Raw genomic sequence first — 18,303 nt, forward strand, 5'->3', positions numbered from 1 at the left:
CATTTAGTGTGAGTTATATTTGGGGTTAGAATGATCAGGGGTTAAAGTCACAGACATGCACAGGGAGAGTGTCTGCTTCACCGCATCGTGGCATTAGAAAAAACATTCAGAGGCTGACACAGAAATAGTATAACCACCAATAGTAACACACTGTTGTTTATTTAACATTTCAGAGAGTGAGAGAGTAGAAGATGGATGCAGGAATTAACGTGGGCTGTAGATAGAGATGTATTTCTATCTAAACAGTGTACAGTAAATCACATCATGATGACAGGCAACTTGTGTGGGACTGCGGACCATCACTCTGCTAGGCTGTTGTTAAAGGATGGCTGGTCCTGCTGTAGGTTGTGGGGTACCTGTAGTTTGTGTATCTGTTCGTTCATTTCATGTGTTGTGTGTGTTTATTCAGTGTGTATAAGGAGGCCTTGTGTCCGTTTTTACTGTAGGGCGTCGGTGACCAGAAGGACGTTTGGCCACAGTGGTATAGCTGTCCACACCTGGTACGCCTGTCCTGCACTCATCAAGTCCATTTGGGCCATGGCCATTAGCCAACACCAGTTCTACCTGGACCGCAAACAGAGCAAGGTAACAAACGGAACCGGTGAGGGGTTTTAGAAGGAGTCTGCTGAGGTTCTAGAATAACAGTGAGGTTGAAGAGTGAAAATGGGGTTCTGGAAAGTGTGGGAGATTTTAAGATGGAATGGGGTTCTAAATTAGAATGTGCGTGGGTTTCTAGAATGGGAGTTTTTTAAATAGATATTAAGTTCTATACTAGAACAGTTTTGTACACTGTTTTTGGCAAATGTTTAATGGGAAGATCTTTGATTACATTTGTAATTTTTTTTTACAGTTAGCATTATGTTAATGCAATATATAACAATGAATAATTCTACAATGATTAAGAAAAGAGTATCCCTTTCACATTGCAGTGAAAATGAATTGGCCAATTTTAAAAGATCCTCTTTCTAACGCAGGAAGATGTTTCTCCCATTCTAACCCTTGCAAAGTCTGTCAAGATTAGCTAGCACTGATACATTTCGGTGGACTCCTCTCAATATTAACTAGCTAGTTATCATTATACTGCATCAAAAATATGTTTTGTGACATCAAAATGATGATAAGAGGTTTAGATAATAAATAGTTGCCTTCTTTGGAAGTTGTATTTTGTTGTCAAGCCTTAGTAAGGCACTTTAGACCAAATCTTCTTCAGCTTCGTTTAAGGATGCATTGAGTAGAATTCACAGTTGGACATAACCCCATAAAGGAACTAGCAAAATGTATCAGTAGAATCTAGCAGAAATACTGTGTTGTATAATTATTTAACATCTGTGTTTATGTATTTCCAGTCTAAGATCCATGCAGCTCGTAGTCTCAGTGAGATAGCCATTGACCTCACAGAAACTGGCACTCTGAAGACATCTAAACTGGCAAACATGGGAAGCAAGGGCAAGATCATCAGTGGTAGCTCTGGCAGTCTGCTCTCCTCAGGTAAGTGTCACTGCACACCACTACCACTCATGCCCATACAGCCCTACCAGACTACCACTCAACCCCATAGAGCCCTACCACACTACCACTCAACCCCATAGAGCCCTACCAAGCTACCACTCAACCCCATAGAGCCCTAACACACCACCACTCATGCCAATAGAGCCCTACCACACTAACACTCAACCCCATAGAGCCCTACCACACTACCACTCATGCCCATAGAGCCCTACCACACTACCACTCAACCCCATAGAGCCCTACCACACTAACACTCATGGCCATAGAGCCCTACCACACTACCACTCAACCCCATTGAGCGCTACCACTCAACCCCATGGAGCCCTACCACACTATTACTCATGCCCTTAGAGTATTACCACACTACCACTCAACCCCTTAGAGCCCTACCACACTACCACTCAACCCCATAGAGCCCTACCACACTACCACTCATGCCCATAGAGCCCTACCACACTACCACTCAACCCCATAGAGCCCTACCACTCAACCCCATGGAGCCCTACCACACTATTACTCATGCCCTTAGAGTATTACCACACTACCACTCAACCCCTTAGAGCCCAACCACACTACCACTCAATCATAGAGCCCAACCACACTACCACTCAATCATAGAGCATTTCCTCACTATCATCAACCCCACTGTGCATTACCACCCTACTACTCAAACCCATAGAGCCCTACCACTCTACCACCAGGATATTACCCCACCTACTATTCCACCATATACAACATTAACCCATTTCCACCCCACCCCATTAAGCATTACCTCACTACCACCACACCCCACAGAGAATTTGAGGTGATTGGATGCATTATTGATGTTTCATTTATTGGGCAAGAGTTTTGGGGAGACTGAACCCATATGTTATAAATTCCCCAAACAATTTATTTTTGTAAATCTTACATTAAATTGTTGTCTGCTTAAAGCAGTGTTTTCCAATCCTGGTCCTTGGGACCCAAAGGGGTGAAAATGTGTTTTTCCCCTAGCACTCACACACTTGTTTCAAATGTTACCCTACCACTAACACACTTGATTGACATAATCAACCTATCATCAAGTCATTTGAATCTAGTGTGTGAGTGCTTTGGCGAAATCAAAAACATGCACCCCTTTGGGTCCCAAGGACCAAGATTGGGAAACACTGGCTTAAAGTATTTGTCATTTCACTGAACACAAGAATTGTTGTTTTCCATTATTACTGTAGAAGGGATCATTTAATGTTGTTGGATCTTAAATGGACTGAAATAGACATATTGTATATTGTAAATCTATTGTGCAAAGTATAAGAATACACTATAAGGTATACAAATAACTGCATTTCAGTATATAGTTTCCAAGATAATCTGAACAAAAACACATTGCTAGGATATTAGCATTTAATTTGATAAAAGTCTTAAGAATGCATCCCAGAACAAGCACACGATGTGCTGAGTTTGCAAGCTGCTGAAGATATGATACATTTCTATCTACCACATTTCATGTTGGCTGTTATCTTCAGGAGACTGTGGGACAACACGCAAATAAAACGCAAAGCATTTAAGTTTGGAAGGTATTTGCTCCAGATCAAGTCCCCTTGGAGTAGAAAAAAGAAGCCCTTTCAGATACTGGAAAAGGATTCACTTAAATGCTTTATTTTACACTTGGCCTTGCACCCTGCTGTATGTCCAAAATGTGTGTGGTTTCCAACGTACCCTGGTCATTCAAAGGCAGTACCCTAAAATACAGACAGTAATGAACTTGGTTTCAGTTCGAATGTATACATTGTAGCTTTGGATGCTTAGGGTGAGCGTGTCCTGGAATTGCCCACAGAGATCTCTGATAGGACACGGTAGTAACTCCACCCTCTATCTAGGTTAGGGGACTGTGGGAACACAGAGTGCAGAGCTCTTAATCTACACTTCAACTTCAGGGTGGAATCCCATTTTTGCCACGTGATAGATGTTTTTCCAAATGCTATGTCCACCCACATTGGAGGTGTCATAATGTTTGTATTAAATGTTCTACAAGTTTTGAGTGAGTGAGCGCACAATTTGGGCCAGCCTTGCCTGTCTGTCGTTCCCAGGCCAGCTATTTCCACACACGGCTGACGCCTTATGGAATCAATGAGTATGGTTAGAGGGAGTGGTCTCCACTACATTGTATCACCCCTCTAAGGGCTCTCTCTTGTTATCGATTCTCCGTATTTCTGCCCCTCGGATATCTTCACGTACCTCCTTCTCTTTCTCCCTTTACCTTCAGTTTTTTTTCACTAACACAAACTCACATATTATTTTTCATCGGTGTGATATTCTGTAGGCCTTCTTCCCCAGTGCAGTTCGATAGTAGGCCGCTGGTCCACAAACAAACCCCAAACCATGGACCAGGCAGTGAAAGAGTGCCATTGGGTGTACAGGCTTTAGCTCCAGCCCAGCACTGATACTTCAGACTTAATTTAGCACGTTGTCGTTACTGGAAGCCTGTCAGTGTGTAGTAGAACCGTGACACGAAGGGTGTGTGCACACGTGCGTTTGTGAGGATGGCACAATGTTACCCACATACACACTCACACACGCACACACACTCATAGTCATAGACCTCCTTATCAACACATTCCACTCACTTCCCTGTAAACATCCTGAGGGGTCAGCAGGTGCCCTCAGTTCTGCCTGACCCTCTCCCCCGTTCGTTCTCTCTCCCCCTCCGGAGGCTGGGCTCAGACAATGGCATTGTCTTGGCTGTATTTGGGTGTGCGAGTATAAGTACAGTAAAGTAACCGTAAGAAGACATACTTTTTGGTCCAGGTATAGTGCTAAGTTCTTTGTACGTGTTTGTGTGTGTGTGTGTGTGTGTGTGTGTGTGTGTGCACGTGTGTGTGTTTGTGCACGTGTGTGTAGGTTCCCAGGAGTCTGACAGTTCTCAGACAGCTAAGAAGGACATGCTGGCCGCCCTGAGGGCCAGGCAAGAGGCTCTGGAGGAGACACTCAAACAGAGACTAGAGGAACTCAAGAACATCTGCATCAGAGAGGCTGTAAGAGGCATACTCAAAGACACACATAAATACACTTACACACAAATGAATGATTATTGATCCTTTGTGTGTGTTCCTCTCTCTCTAGGAGTTGACAGGGAAGCTTCCTAAGGAGTATCCACTAGATCCAGGGGAGGAGCCTCCAACAGTCCGGAGGAAGATTGGCACTGCCTTTAAACTGGACCAACACAAGATCCAGCCCAAAGGAGAGGTCAGGAAATACAGTAAAACATTGCCAACAGTCTCCATGTGAGACAGCTGTCACTTCTGGAGATAAGTAATGGATAGGTTTAAGACATTGTGGGCAACCGATCCTAGATGATTGGTTTAAGCCTGGAGGTTGAGTAATAATCCTATATGATTGGTTTAAGACTGGGGTGAAGAAGAACTGATCCTAGATTATAAGTTTAGGACTGGGTGGAGAACAATTCCTAAATAATTGGGTCATTGGGTCACTCAATTCCTCCTGTATAGAGTTCCATTTCTGAATCGTTGCCTCCTACAATTGGGAACGAAGTAGATGTTCCAGTGCTACTAGGCAGACTTAAAATAGACTGTTCCTTACCACAGGAAGTGGTGATAGTGGGAGAGAGAAAGAAAGTGCGTGTGTCTTAGGTTATATGCATTCTAACAAATCCAGTGGCTCACTATGATAAACCACCAGGCAAGCAAAAATATCTCAGGTTTTATACTGCCTACGTCAAACCATGTTACCTCAGAAAACACACACACACTCTGGGGTTATTCTGGCAGTGGGATGTAGTGATTATTTTTGAGGGGGATTCCTCCAGAGTGAGGTCGTCTGGGGAGATGTTGCTTCAGTACATTACCGCTCACTCCTTAGGAAAGTGTCTTCGTGTGTGGGATGTGGCTTTGTTTTACTTTGTTAACCTAGGATACGATAGTACAACAGTAAAACAAGGAAAATAACTTGAAGTAAGGGCACTAGGGAAAATGTTATTTCCAGCTAAGGGTTTGGGTTTGGGGTAAAACACTTTGGCATTGTTGTTAGAAATGGGGTACCTTTGGGTTAAACATTAAGAGTTTGGGTTAGATGTTAGGGGCAGATTACGTTTAGGCATAAATATTACAATATTAAGGTTAAAGTTTTGGGCTTGGGAAGAGGGAACATGGATAGAAAAACAAACGTGCGTGGATGTCGGCACTTGTGTCTTTGCGTGGATGCGTGTCTCTTTGACTTTCACAAAGATAGTAAAAGAAAGTAAAACATTTTTGGACTAAGTTAAGTTTGGACTAGGTACTAGGTCTAGGTCAGGTCTCAGGTCTCCCCACAAGGATAGAAAGACATGTGTGTGTGTGTGTGTGTGTGTGTGGGTTGTCTCTCAGTTACTACAGAACTCAAAACAACACTACAGATGCATTACTGTCCTGACAACACTGCAGCCTTAATGGCCCCATAGTGAAATGCTTTCTTAAGAACACTAGTGTGTTGAGGGGAACAAATCAGGAGGATTTTTCCTGTGTAATTAGGAGGAGGAGCTGGAGCGTCTGGAGAGAGAGTTTGCTATCCAGTCCCAGATCACGGAGGCAGCGAGGCGACTGGCCAGCGATCCACACGTGAGCAGTAAGAAGCTGAAGAAGCAGAGGAAGACGTCGTACCTGAATGCTTTGAAGAAGCTTCAGGAGATCGAGAACTCCATCAATGAACACCGTGTCCGCTCTGGGAAGAAACCTACCCAACGTGCTTCGCTAATCATAGAGGGTGAGACAACACACATGCTGAGAGAATCGCTAAACAGAACCACATCGCTTAATAAAGAGGGTGAGACCAGACACACACACACACACACAACCACAAATTTCCCACACTCACACACACCATTGCAGACGCAAATTCATACAGTACATACACACAGAAACAGTGAGAAGTGCAGATAACATGCATTTAAACACAAGCACCTACCAACCTATGGTGTTGTGGAATTGTTTTACTCTGTTCTTTTCTCTTACAGAAGCCAATATCGGCTCAGAGGACAGCTCTCTATCTGACGCTCTGGTTCTAGACGATGGTACATACCTCTTTTTCCCTGTCTTTGTCTATTTCCCTGTCTCTGTTTCTGTCTGTCTCTTTCCCTGTCTCTCTCTCTTTCCCTGTCTCTGTCTGTCTCTTTCCCTGTCTCTGTCTGTCTCTTTCCCTGTCTCTGTCTGTCTCTTTCCCTGTCTCTGTGTGTCTCTTTCCCTGTCTCTCTCTCTTTCCCTGTCTGTCTTACTCTTTCTTGGTGTCTTTCTCGCTCTTTCCCTGACTCTTTTGCTGTTTCACACTTCCTGTTTCTCTCTCCATCTCTCTAATTTGCTCTGTAAACTTAACACTGGAATAAATCCGAAGGTCATCTGTAGGAAGGGTGATCTAACTAATCCCTTTTCCTTCTCTCTCCATCAGATGACCCCCAGGTGACAGGGACACCCACCTTTTCTCCAGCAGCTTCCCCGCACAAAGGCCTCCCTCCCCGGCCCCCCTCCCACAGCCGTCCCCCTCCCCCCCAGTCTCTGGAGGGCCTCAGACACCTGCACTACTCCCGCTCTGAATACGACAAGTCCCCCATCAAACCCAAGATGTGGAGTGAGTCCTCACTGGACGAACCCTACGAGAAGGTCAAGAAACGCTCTTCACACTCCAGGTAAAAGGTCAACTGTTTGGGTGTGACAATATATCTATTCTGGGATTGTGGGACATGTGATGGTTAATCAGATGGTTTTAACAGTACTGTTGAGGTTTTCTAAGTGCTCTCCTTCGCCCTGGCCAATCACAGACGGTTTCAGAGCTCTGGTAGTGCAGAGGCAGGAGGCAGTAACTCTCTGCAGAGTAGCCCCATCAGGAGCCTTCCTCACTGGAGCTCCCAGTCCAGCATGCCCTCCACCCCAGACCTGAGGACCAGGACCCCTCACTACGTACACTCCACCAGGTATCCACTACTCAACATGTACACAACCTTTAAGTAACTTTTATATAACCTCTACCTGAGGACCAATAATCCTCACTTGGTACACTAAACAACATTTACACAACCTTTAAGTGACCTTTATATAATCTTTACCCGAGGACCAATAATCCTCACTTGGTATACTAAACAAAATGTACACAACCTTTAAGTAATCCTTATTTAACCTATACCCGAGGACCAATAATCCTCTCTTGGAACACTAAACAACATGTACACAACCTTTAAGTGACCTTTATATAACCTTTATCCAAGGACCAATAATCCTCTCTTGGTACACATAACAACATGTACACAACCTTTAAGTGACCTTTATATAACCTTTACGCGAGGAACAATAATCTTCACTTGGAACACTAAACAACATGTACACAACCTTTAAGTGACCTTTATATAACCTTTACGCGAGGAACAATAATCTTCACTTGGAACACTAAACAACATGTACACAACCTTTAAGTGACCTTTATATAACCCCCCCCCAGGTCTGTGGACATCAGTCCCACTCGTCTTCACAGTCTGGCTCAGCACTTTAGGAACCGCAGCTCCAGCCTGGAATCTCAGGGCAAGCTGCTGACCTCCGACCCTGACGCAAACACTCACACACACACCCTGGGAGCCCTGGGCAGCCCGGACTTCTTCCTGGTCCCGGGGACCCGCAGCTCCAACGGCTCGGACCCACTGGATGACTGTTCATCATGTACCTCTCAGAGCAGCTCAGAACACTACTACCCTGGAGGAGCTCCAGGATCAAACCCCAACTACTCCACCCTGGGAGAGGACTCCCCCTCCAAAGCCAGACAGAGACAAAGACAGAGACACAGGTCAGCAAAGCTTCATGTCCATGGACCTCCGTTGGGCCCCGTCAACCCTCCTCGTCGTAGGCTAACCTCTCCTCTCTGTCCGCAGGTCGGCAGGTCACCTCGGTTCCTCCAACTCTGGCTCCATGCCCAACCTGGCGGCCAAGAACGGCTCAGGGGGCGGTGGGACGGGTGGAGGGGTGACGGGCTCGGGACACCACGGGGTCTATCTCCACAGCCAGAGCCAGCCGTCGTCCCAGTACCGGATCAAAGAGTACCCCCTGTACGTGGAGGGCAGCCCCAACCCCGTGGTGGTCCGCAGCTTGGAGAGTGACCAGGAGGGTCACTACAGCGTCAAGGCCCAGTTCAAGACCTCCAGCTCCTACACCGCCGGAGGGCTCTACAAGGAGACCTGGGGGGGCGAGGAGGGGGGAGAGGGCAGCGGCAGACTCACCCCGTCCCGCTCTCAGATCGTACGGACTCCCTCGCTGGGGAGGGACGGGGGAGGAGGGGGGAGGGCGGTGGTGTCGGACGAACTGAGGTGTTGGTACCAGCGCTCGTCGGGCAGCCTGAAGGACAGGAGCCACTCGGCCTCCAACGCGTCGGACGGCGGCTCTCTGCAAGGCACCCTGGGACACGGACGAGGCAGCAGGGTCGGGACGCTGGTCAAGGGATCACCTGGTGAGTGGCGCCACACACGCAGACACGGCCTGGGAGGATAGTCCCAGCTGTGACCGTGTTAAGACACACGGCCTGGGAGAGTAGTCCCAGCTGTGACCGTGTTAAGACACGGCCTGTCGTCCGGTCAGTTCGTTAGAGGAAGAAAACACTCTCTAGGCTTCAGACTGAGAGGAACCCAGAGGCTGTGTGTGTACAGGAGAGGCCTACGTTTAGAACAGTGGATGTGAACAACACAGTCCCTACCGCCAATTGACCTGTTGAGTGTGTTCTGTGTGTGTGTGTACAGCGGCATCTCCTCACAGTCAGAGGAGCGGGACTCCCTCCAGTGAACAGGCTGCCTCCCCCACGCCCCCCTGCAGCCCCCAGCACATCCTTAACTGGCAAAGCGGGTAAGACGTGCTCATACACACACACACACACACAGTGAGACAGAGATACACACACACACACACAACATACAAACTAAAGGAACATTTCCTTATATTTGAGGAGTAATAACCCTGGGTTAACCATGGGTTCAAAGGTAAAGGTTAGAGGTTCAGTCTGCTGTATCACAGTACACACAACAGGATCTGCAACCTCTCAAAACCTCTCTTACATCTCTGCTTCTCTTCATAACACCTCTAACCAACCGCTGCCTAACCAGCCTCCAACCTTCACACAACCTTTGTCCTTCCACAGCCCGGGACTTAGTGTATCTACTGTTCACAGCGCTGTCAACCACTGGACGTAGTTGTAACCCTCCCGCTTAAAAACTAAAAACACTGATGTTTTCTCTTTCCTGTCTTTCTCTTTCAGTCTTCACATTCCCGCCCTCTCCTTGTCACTCTCTCACTACCTCCCCCTGTCTCTCCCCCTGTACTAACTTCTCTGCTGTCTGTCTGTGTGTTTCCTGGTTTAGCGGTACAGCAGACAACTCTCCTACTGAAGACGTGTGTCAGTCTCCCCCTCAGCCCAGCTCTGATGCATAGAGGTACTGTCTGTCTCCCTGGACACACCTAGAACCACAATCTAGAAACATACAGCCAAACTTGCCTGGACATTCGCCTATAGAATGAGCCATGACACCTCAAACAGACACATAGAAACCCACCCTGACCTGAATCAGGGGCATACCAAACCAATTCCCTGTCCACATTCTTAATTCTGTATCAACCTTTATGTTAATTAGGGTCCTTCCATTCCATTCTAACAGCAGGCTTGGGAATGGTGTCTGTTCTATCTGCTTCTATGGCTGTACCTGAGCTCTGCATGTCTGTGGCTACCCTCTACAGTCGTAACTTTCAATACTCTTCTGTTTTCTACTGTGTACCAGCTCAGTTAGAACCTGAACTCAGTAGTGTTTTTACTTGTTGACCTCTACCAGATACGTGCTCTCATTTAGTCCCCTTCAATAATTGTAAATATGTAGCCAACAGGAAATTATAATAACAGGAAGTGAACAACTGCATACTGGGTAGAGGTCCATGTTGAGAGAGGAGATTGGAGCTGGAGCAAAGAGCATCACAGCTCTCTCTTTAAATAATGACAAACAAGTCTCTGGGCCAAAGGACCCCTACCTTTCCCAAAGGGTGAAAGATGCCAACGCAAGCAAACTCTTTACATTTGAGTCATTTAGCAGACATAACGTGACTGTTGTGTCTACAGCACCATTTCTATTTGCGTAGTAACTTTGTGACAAATGCTGTAAAATGGGCTTTGTGAAAGAAATTAGTTTGATTGATTGATTACGCAGGAGTGAGTGTTCACATCGGAGTAAAGCTGGAAAAGCTGGATTATCTACATTGTTTTGACAAAATCTTTAGGTCTTTGCAAAGTAGCCATCAGAGCAGTGGAAGTCTCAAGTGAACACAACACAAACCAATCAATTTCATTGGCAGACCTCTCTGCCCTGAACAAGTGCCCAGCATTTTACTAAGTGAAAAAAACGATCACTCCTGCACAATACTTCAGTCCTCCATCATTCCTGGCTCATAAAAAAATCATGTCCTCTCTCTCCTTACCTCTTTCCTTTTCACGCTCTCTCTCCCCTCTCTTTGTCTTTCTTTCTCCCTCTATTACTCCTTCCCTCTTGTTCCCCGTCTCTGTTTCTCTCTGTCCCCTTCTGCAGGTCATTCAATGATAGCTGTTTCCTCAGCAGTCCTCTGTGTTCGGAGCTGGCAGATGTCCAGTGGTATGGACACGACAAGGCCAAACCTGGAACCCTGGTCTGACCTACTGACTACCAACCAACGCCTAGTGACCCTCAATGCCCCCCCCCCCCCACCATCACTGGTCCTTACCATCCTGCAACCCCACCAACAACCTGTCAGCCTGACTAGATTGGCCTTAAAAAGGGCAGAACCCCCCCCCCCCCTTTGGACCTCAGCTTGACTGACTTGGTTCTGGGTTTTACACGGCCGTCTTGGTAAGACACAGCCTCTGAGTGATTCTGAACTTTAAGCCTGCTCCAGTCTGAGCCCTAGAGGAACCCTGAGTATTCCCCGGAGGAGGAGCCAGCGCACGCACCGCCCCCCAGATCAGACTGCACTCCTCTGCCCTGCCCCTGACCTGGTCCAGTGTCTTGCCAGGCAGTCAGAGGATACCTGAGGGATTTAAGCCCTTCCTGTGTGTTTCGGCTCGTGTTCTGGAAATGTCTTTGAATGTGTCCTCTAGATCTGCTAGGTTCCATCCGATGTCCATGTTCTTGTCTAGTTCTCTGGTGATTTTGTTTAAAAAAGAAAATTATGAAAACTTCACTGGAGAGGTTCACATTCATCTTTTTTCTGAAAACCAGAATATTATTCACCTTTTCAGAAAACTGGGGAATTCAAAACTATTATCAGTCTAAAGAAGAAACTAAATTCCCCTCAATTCTAATGCCAGTCTCACCTCCCATCTACCACAACCAAAGATCCACCTGACTGACCAATGACACTAGTTCTACGGACCCCCTAGGAACACTGCTTTATCATTACTGGGAATCCTCATTAGAACTGAACGACTGCACCTACTGGGATGTTAGAGAGCTGAACTGGAAGTGTACTCATCTCTGGTACTGGGACTATAAGCCCTGCCGCTGAGCGGCCCTGGGCCGGGCCGTTTTCCTGATGACTGGGGTGACTCTGCTCTGACGTGGGGCTCGGCGCTGCCAGACCAGAGACAGACTGGGACAGAGGCGGCGGAGTCTTATTCAGGGTTGCTGATAATATCTCGCCATTGTTTGGAGTTTGTGATGGGTGAGACTGAAGCTATATGTGTAGCAGTTTTGAGTTGAATTGGAAGACCACTTACATTATATCTGCAGGCGCTCTCTGGTCCATTTCATCTGGCTGCAGCCATTATGTTGACTTCCTGGTGAGGAATGAAAAGCTATTATTAGGGTTGTGTGTACATTTCACTCCTGTCTCTCTCGGTCTCTGGTGATCATGGCTGAATGCTGTGGAGGTGCTGTCCGTCACACAGCTGTGGCTTGAACCTCCAGAGAGCGATCTTCATGATAGTTAAGCAGAGCGTTGAATTGGTGAGATGCTGAATACTTGTCTAGTCATTGTAGTAGGTGTTGGGATATCTGATATCTGACTGTCTGTGCAGCCCTGGGTTAAAAAATGGGACACAACCCATGTTTAAGGACCTGTCTGTGTGTTTGTGTGTGTGTGTGTGCGTTATGTCTCACTGTTTGTCCAACCCAATCATTGGTCATTGTCTTAGACAGCAGTGTAGAATATATTGTGGTGTATTTGGGATCAGGCATGAAGTCTGTAAAACCTTTCCAGGGTCCTTGTTTGTATAGGTCACTATCTCAGGCTATACTGTCTCTGCCTAACATCTCTCCTAGAACTGGTCGATACACACAAACACACACACACACACACAGCTTGTGTGGAGACACACTCTTTCTACTCTGCTGTGCCATTTTTGTTGGTGCTTAAATTATGTACTGTAATCTAGCACTGAAAACAGCCACTCACTAAAGCAACACGCTATGTGTTAGAACCACAGGCCCTTGTCTTGTTGAGGAACTGTCTGCTGTATAAAGAACCTGTTTCCCAGAGCCAATAGAACAGCAGGGAGAGGTCTATACACCAATCAGAACAGCAGGGAGAGGTCTATACACCAATCACAACAGCAGGGAGAGGTCTATACACCAATCAGAACAGCAGGGAGAGGTCTATACACCAATCACAACAGCAGGGAGAGGTCTATACACCAATCACAACAGCAGGGAGAGGTCTATACACCAATCAGAACAGCAGGGAGAGGTCTATACACCAATCACAACAGCAGGGAGAGGTCTATACACCAATCACAACAGCAGGGAGAGGTCTATACACCAATCACAACAGCAGGGAGAGGTCTATACACCGTTGTTTCTTAATCCTGGTCCTCGGGACTCAAAGGGGTGAACATTTTAGTTTTTGCCCTAACACTCACACACTTGTTTCAAATGTTGCCCTACCACTTACACACCTGGTTGACGTAATCAACCGATCATCAAGACTGTAGTTTGAATCAGGTGTGTGAGTGCCTGGGCAAAAATTAAAACTTGCACTTTGGGTCCCGAGGACCAGGATTAAGAAACACTGCTAAACACCAATCAGACAGCTGGATCAACTGTGAGTTTTTGACTACCAGAACACACAGATCAACAGTGACATACAAGGTACAAAGACAGAAGCCTGACATCTAGTTCTGCCCCTGACGTGTTGAAACACACAGCAAAGGGAATCACGATCATCTGCATAAAAACACAGAATGACAGTAATAGACATGATAGCAATGAAAACCCACACACACATCTGGCATAGAAATAATGTCACCCCACAACCAAACAGGGTGTCTATATAATAGTGCTTCTATTTCTGTAGATGTGTTCATCAACAAACTGAATTATGACCTTGGCTTCATCATGGATGCCGTCAGTGTATCCCACGGTAACAGGGCTGTGACACAGAGAGAATGTGAAGCCATACCCATGAACCATCTCGTTTATGGTGAAATGGATACTATAGATTTCATATACATCGCGCTTACATAAACCAACTTAACTTACCATCTCTTACCACAAACAATTTCTTAAACAGGTATTTTAAAGCACACCTGGTTTTGTACCGGGAAAATAAAACTCTGCCTAATGTCGCTGTAATACTGTAGGCCTTTGCGTGGACAGTATTGTGTGTATGAAAAAATAAGCAAATAATGGCAGTCCCCTCTCACGTCTTGTCTGTGCTTTGTACAGGCTCATATCCTCTCTAGATTTAAAAAAAAAAAAAGATCTAAAAACACTGTGTAAAGTTGAACTTGCACTGATCAGCAGGTTGGACAGTTATCTTCTTGGTTATGGCCCCAACACTGTCTGGTCCTCTAAATGATTCCCCTCTGCTAGACCTCTGCTGGCTTACAACATTCCATGCATGCTCTGTGGTTCCTTAAACAAACATTAGCAGACCAACCCGAAACGTGACCAGTCCAGCTGTAAGCACCTCTCCTCCCTTACCTTCACTTTCTAGACAGAGAAGCGTCCCTGTATCCATGACAAAACCTCCCCAACCTCCACTTTGACCTTTGTCCTGACCCCTGTGGTAATCTCTGACCTCTGAGCCCAATGTGACGCAATGTGTTTTACCCCTTCTCTGTAACCATCTTACACCCATGCTGTCTGTCCATAGAAACAGAATACATTTTTATAGTTAAACAAGATTAACTCTTTTATCAAGCTCTTTCCTGTACGTTACTGTCCGGAGGGACACTGTAAGCCTATGTGGGGTTTTTAACATTCACTGCTGTTTTAACCACATTCCTTTTTCTATGAACCAGTATTAGTTGTCTCTTTGGTTTTTCTAAGTTCCCGACATAGCAACAGTCATTGCAGGTGCTACACAATGACCAGTTGCTGCTTTGTCGCTGATAGGTTCTCCTCATTGTTGTCAATAGTTTCAATACCAGTTGCAGTGCAGAGCAAAAAGCGTTTGCACCAGTTCAGTAGGTCACCCCTCCACCAAACCATAGAGCATGTTACATGATTTCATTGGTTCTCTTCAACTGTAACCTGACACTGAAGGGGTTGTAGAGAAAACAATGTGGAATTGACAAAAAAAAATGTTACATTTCACAGTTAATTTATTCTTTTTTTTCTATTAAGAATTTGTATAGTAACTTTACATTTTTCCAAAACGTGTTGTTGGCAACTGATGATGAATTTTCCAGATGAAAAGACATGTTGGTTCTTGAGATTATGAAAATAAATTATTGCTGAATGTTCTCAAGATGGAGTCCTGTCTCTTGTCTGTGTAGTCTTTTGTACGTTACTAAGGGTTTAGGCATGTCTCTCTTACATTTCATAAACACAAAGTGACATCCTACGCCTCTCTACTTCCCGTCCTGTGCTTTCTTGAATGTGGATTGTCTCAAGTAAACACCTGTCTAGTTATGTGCATCTCACACAACAGTATTCGAGTGGAGAGTTAAAAAGAGCCCTGATGTGCTTCTTACTACCCTGGTGTGCTTCTTACTACCCTGGTGGTCTTTCAGTGCAGGGCCTTTCAGTGGGACTCAGTTGAGACGGTCTCATCCAGCAGCTGGCATCACTGACTCATCACTTCCCCAATCCCAGACACACTCTGCCTGGTCATACATCCGGACCTCTTCTGCCCCTCATTCACTTCCCACACAACAAATGGCCTGCAATACAGAGGCAACATCCTGTGGCGGGGGACATTCCTTAAGACAATGGGCTTCTGTCGCTACCCGGCCACGACGGAACAGGTACACCTAAAGATCTCAGCTGCTGAAAAGTCTGTTTTAACTGCTGACTATTTTGACAGGTCTCATAATGTATTCTGGCCTTATGAGTTGCCAAGTATAATTTTTAACCATGTATGTCCTGATTAGTCTTTTAGGGGGTTGGATTAAAGGGTGTTTCTGTTTGATCTTTTGGGGGGCTGGAGTAAAGGGTATGTTTGTTTGGTAGTTTAGGGGGCTGGAGTAAAGGGTGTGTCTGGTAGTTTAGGGGGCTGGAGTAAAGGATGTGTCTGTTTGGTAGTTTAGGGGGCTGGAGTAAAGGGTGTGTCTGTTTGGTAGTTTAGGGGGCTGGAGTAAAGGGTGTGTCTGTTTGGTAGTTTAGGGGGCTGGAGTAAAGGGTATGTTTGTTTGGTAGTTTAGGGGGCTGGAGTAAAGGGTGTGTCTGGTAGTTTAGGGGGCTGGAGTAAAGGATGTGTCTGTTTGGTAGTTTAGGGGGCTGGAGTAAAGGGTGTGTCTGTTTGGTAGTTTAGGGGGCTGGAGTAAAGGGTGTGTCTGTTTGGTAGTTTAGGGGGCTGGAGTAAAGGGTGTGTCTGTTTGGTAGTTTAGGGGGCTGGAGTAAAGGGTGTGTCTGTTTGGTAGTTTAGGGGGCTGGAGTAAAGGGTGTGTCTGTTTGGTAGTTTAGAGGGCTGGAGTAAAGGGTGTGTCTGTTTGGTAGTTTAGAGGGCTGGAGTAAAGGGTGTGTCAGTTTGGTAGTTTAGGGGGCTGGAGTAAAGGGTGTGTTTGTTTGGTAGTATAGGGGGCTGGAGTAAAGGATGTGTCTGTTTGGTAGTTTAGGGGGCTGGAGTAAAGGGTGTGTCTGGTAGTTTAGAGGGCTGGAGTAAAGGGTGTGTCTGTTTGGTAGTTTAGGGGGCTGGAGTAAAGGGTGTGTTTGTTTGGTAGTTTAGGGGGCTGGAGTAAAGGATGTGTCTGTTTGGTAGTTTAGGGGGCTGGAGTAAAGGATGTGTCTGTTTGGTCTTTTGGAGGTTTGGAGTAAAGGGTGTGTCTGTTTGGTCTTTTGTAGGGTTGAAGTAAAGGGTGTGTCTGTTTGGTCTTTTGTAGGGTTGGAGTAAAGGGTGTGTCTGTTTGGTCGTTTGTAGGGTTGGAGTAAAGGGTGTGTCTCCCCTACAATACATTCTACATCTCCTCCACCATAAACTCTATGCCCCCCTCCACAATACACTCTAACTCTAACAATAAACATTTTCCTTACATCAATACACTCTGTCCTCCCCAACTATACTCCCTCTCTCTGCTCATGAAATGATTTTCCTTCCTGCTGGTGTTCCGATAGCAGTGTTGTTAGCCCTGAGACAGCTGGAAGCTGTTAGCTCGGCATGCCGTGAGAACCTGGTGCCTCTCCCGCACTTTATTTAGGAAAACTTTAGGAATGGTGTGTGTCTGTGTGTGTGTGCGTGTAGCGCATTTGTGTGAATTACCTGGGGACCCTCTATCACCACACAAATGGACCAGAACCTCCTTCACTTTCTGCATCCCACTGTGTGTGTGTGGTGTGTGCGTGTGTGTTTGTGTGTAACCCTGAGTGTCTCTCCCAGAAGCAACCAGACTGTTTAATCTCAGGGTCATGACCTCTGCTGTTTATGTGAACTGATGAGGACAGCAGTGTGTGTGTTCTTGAGGTGCATTACTGGTTGGGACCACGATTCCTCAAATCTCTAACCTAGTCATATAAACCAGGGAAAATACTGACACGGACCTCACTTCTAGAAAGGTTATTTTGGTCTTAGGGTATATAATGTGTAGGGTTGGAATTAGTGGGTTGGGTTACTGTTAGATCATTGAGACAATCCTGAGCTGCAATCAAAAGCATCACCACTCTAAACCAAGGCTCAGTTGATGCAGTGTGGTCTGACTGTTACTCCATGAGTCAAAGATTAAACGTCACATTCCTACAATTGCTGACATATTGCTGTTTTGGCCTATTTGTTTAATGATGTAAGGCTTTTCATTTCATTTTAAAACTAAGCCTACCGATGATGATATTAGCCATCATGATGATGAATTTCACCCCACCAAAAAAGCAAACGGTCAAGATGAAGGACAGAACAGAGCGTCATTTTAAACAGTGTAAACTGTGCTGAATAAATAATCAACACTTGGATAAAATCTGTTTGAATGAAAGTTATTATTGAAATCTTTATGACGACATTGGAAATTCTAAAACATGTCATCTGTGAAATTGTTATATAATATGAATATGTGTAGGCATTAGGTAGTTGGATCTCATGAAATTAACATTTATAAACAGTGAACAGAAGAAGCAACAGCATTTATCTCTGAAGATGGAAAGCCTATGGATGTTTTAGGATCCACAACAGATGTTTATTATATTGAAGTTTGGATGCAATGAGTTTTGATAATTGCAAGTAATAGGTTTAGCTGAAATTGCAAGATTTGAGAAAACAAATGTCTTAATACTTGCACAGGTTAAGTATGAAATGCTAAAATGTTATTTTACCATTTAAGTAACACGTCATATGAAGGTCTCTTAATAAAACATTTTCAACCAATTCGTAAACGGTTTACCACTTAATAATCCTTGTTCCTACATTTGTAAGTGTT

The 18,303-nt window shown here is 45.5% G+C and overlaps 1 protein-coding gene across 17 annotated transcripts in view; it reads left to right on the top strand.

Annotated features, from left to right (window-relative positions):
* The window catches only part of frmd4a (FERM domain containing 4A), a 108,240-nt gene extending 93,031 nt beyond the window's left edge, over positions 1-15,209 (top strand). For 5 of the 17 annotated variants that reach the window (XM_029114895.2, XM_034288147.1, XM_029114894.2 and 2 more), the window contains exons 13-24: positions 444-585; positions 1,347-1,488; positions 4,390-4,523; positions 4,612-4,734; positions 6,015-6,306; positions 6,497-6,553; positions 6,925-7,162; positions 7,295-7,447; positions 7,969-8,307; positions 8,393-8,964; positions 9,251-9,353; positions 9,611-9,840. In XM_029114895.2, the coding sequence (XP_028970728.2) occupies positions 444-585; positions 1,347-1,488; positions 4,390-4,523; positions 4,612-4,734; positions 6,015-6,306; positions 6,497-6,553; positions 6,925-7,162; positions 7,295-7,447; positions 7,969-8,307; positions 8,393-8,964; positions 9,251-9,353; positions 9,611-9,716 (2,401 nt within the window). In that variant the 3' untranslated portion in view covers positions 9,717-9,840. Of the gene's footprint in view, positions 1-443; positions 586-1,346; positions 1,489-4,389; positions 4,524-4,611; positions 4,735-6,014; positions 6,307-6,496; positions 6,554-6,924; positions 7,163-7,294; positions 7,448-7,968; positions 8,308-8,392; positions 8,965-9,250; positions 9,354-9,610; positions 9,844-9,865; positions 9,938-11,074 lie in introns of those variants that run through there. The other 12 variants (XM_029114890.2, XM_029114887.2, XR_004574778.1 and 9 more) reach the window with 11 other exon arrangements.
* The last annotated feature ends 3,094 nt before the right edge of the window (positions 15,210-18,303 follow it).

Source organism: Esox lucius, chromosome 19, assembly GCF_011004845.1.
Source record: "Esox lucius isolate fEsoLuc1 chromosome 19, fEsoLuc1.pri, whole genome shotgun sequence".
Classification (NCBI taxonomy): Eukaryota; Metazoa; Chordata; class Actinopteri; order Esociformes; family Esocidae; genus Esox; species Esox lucius.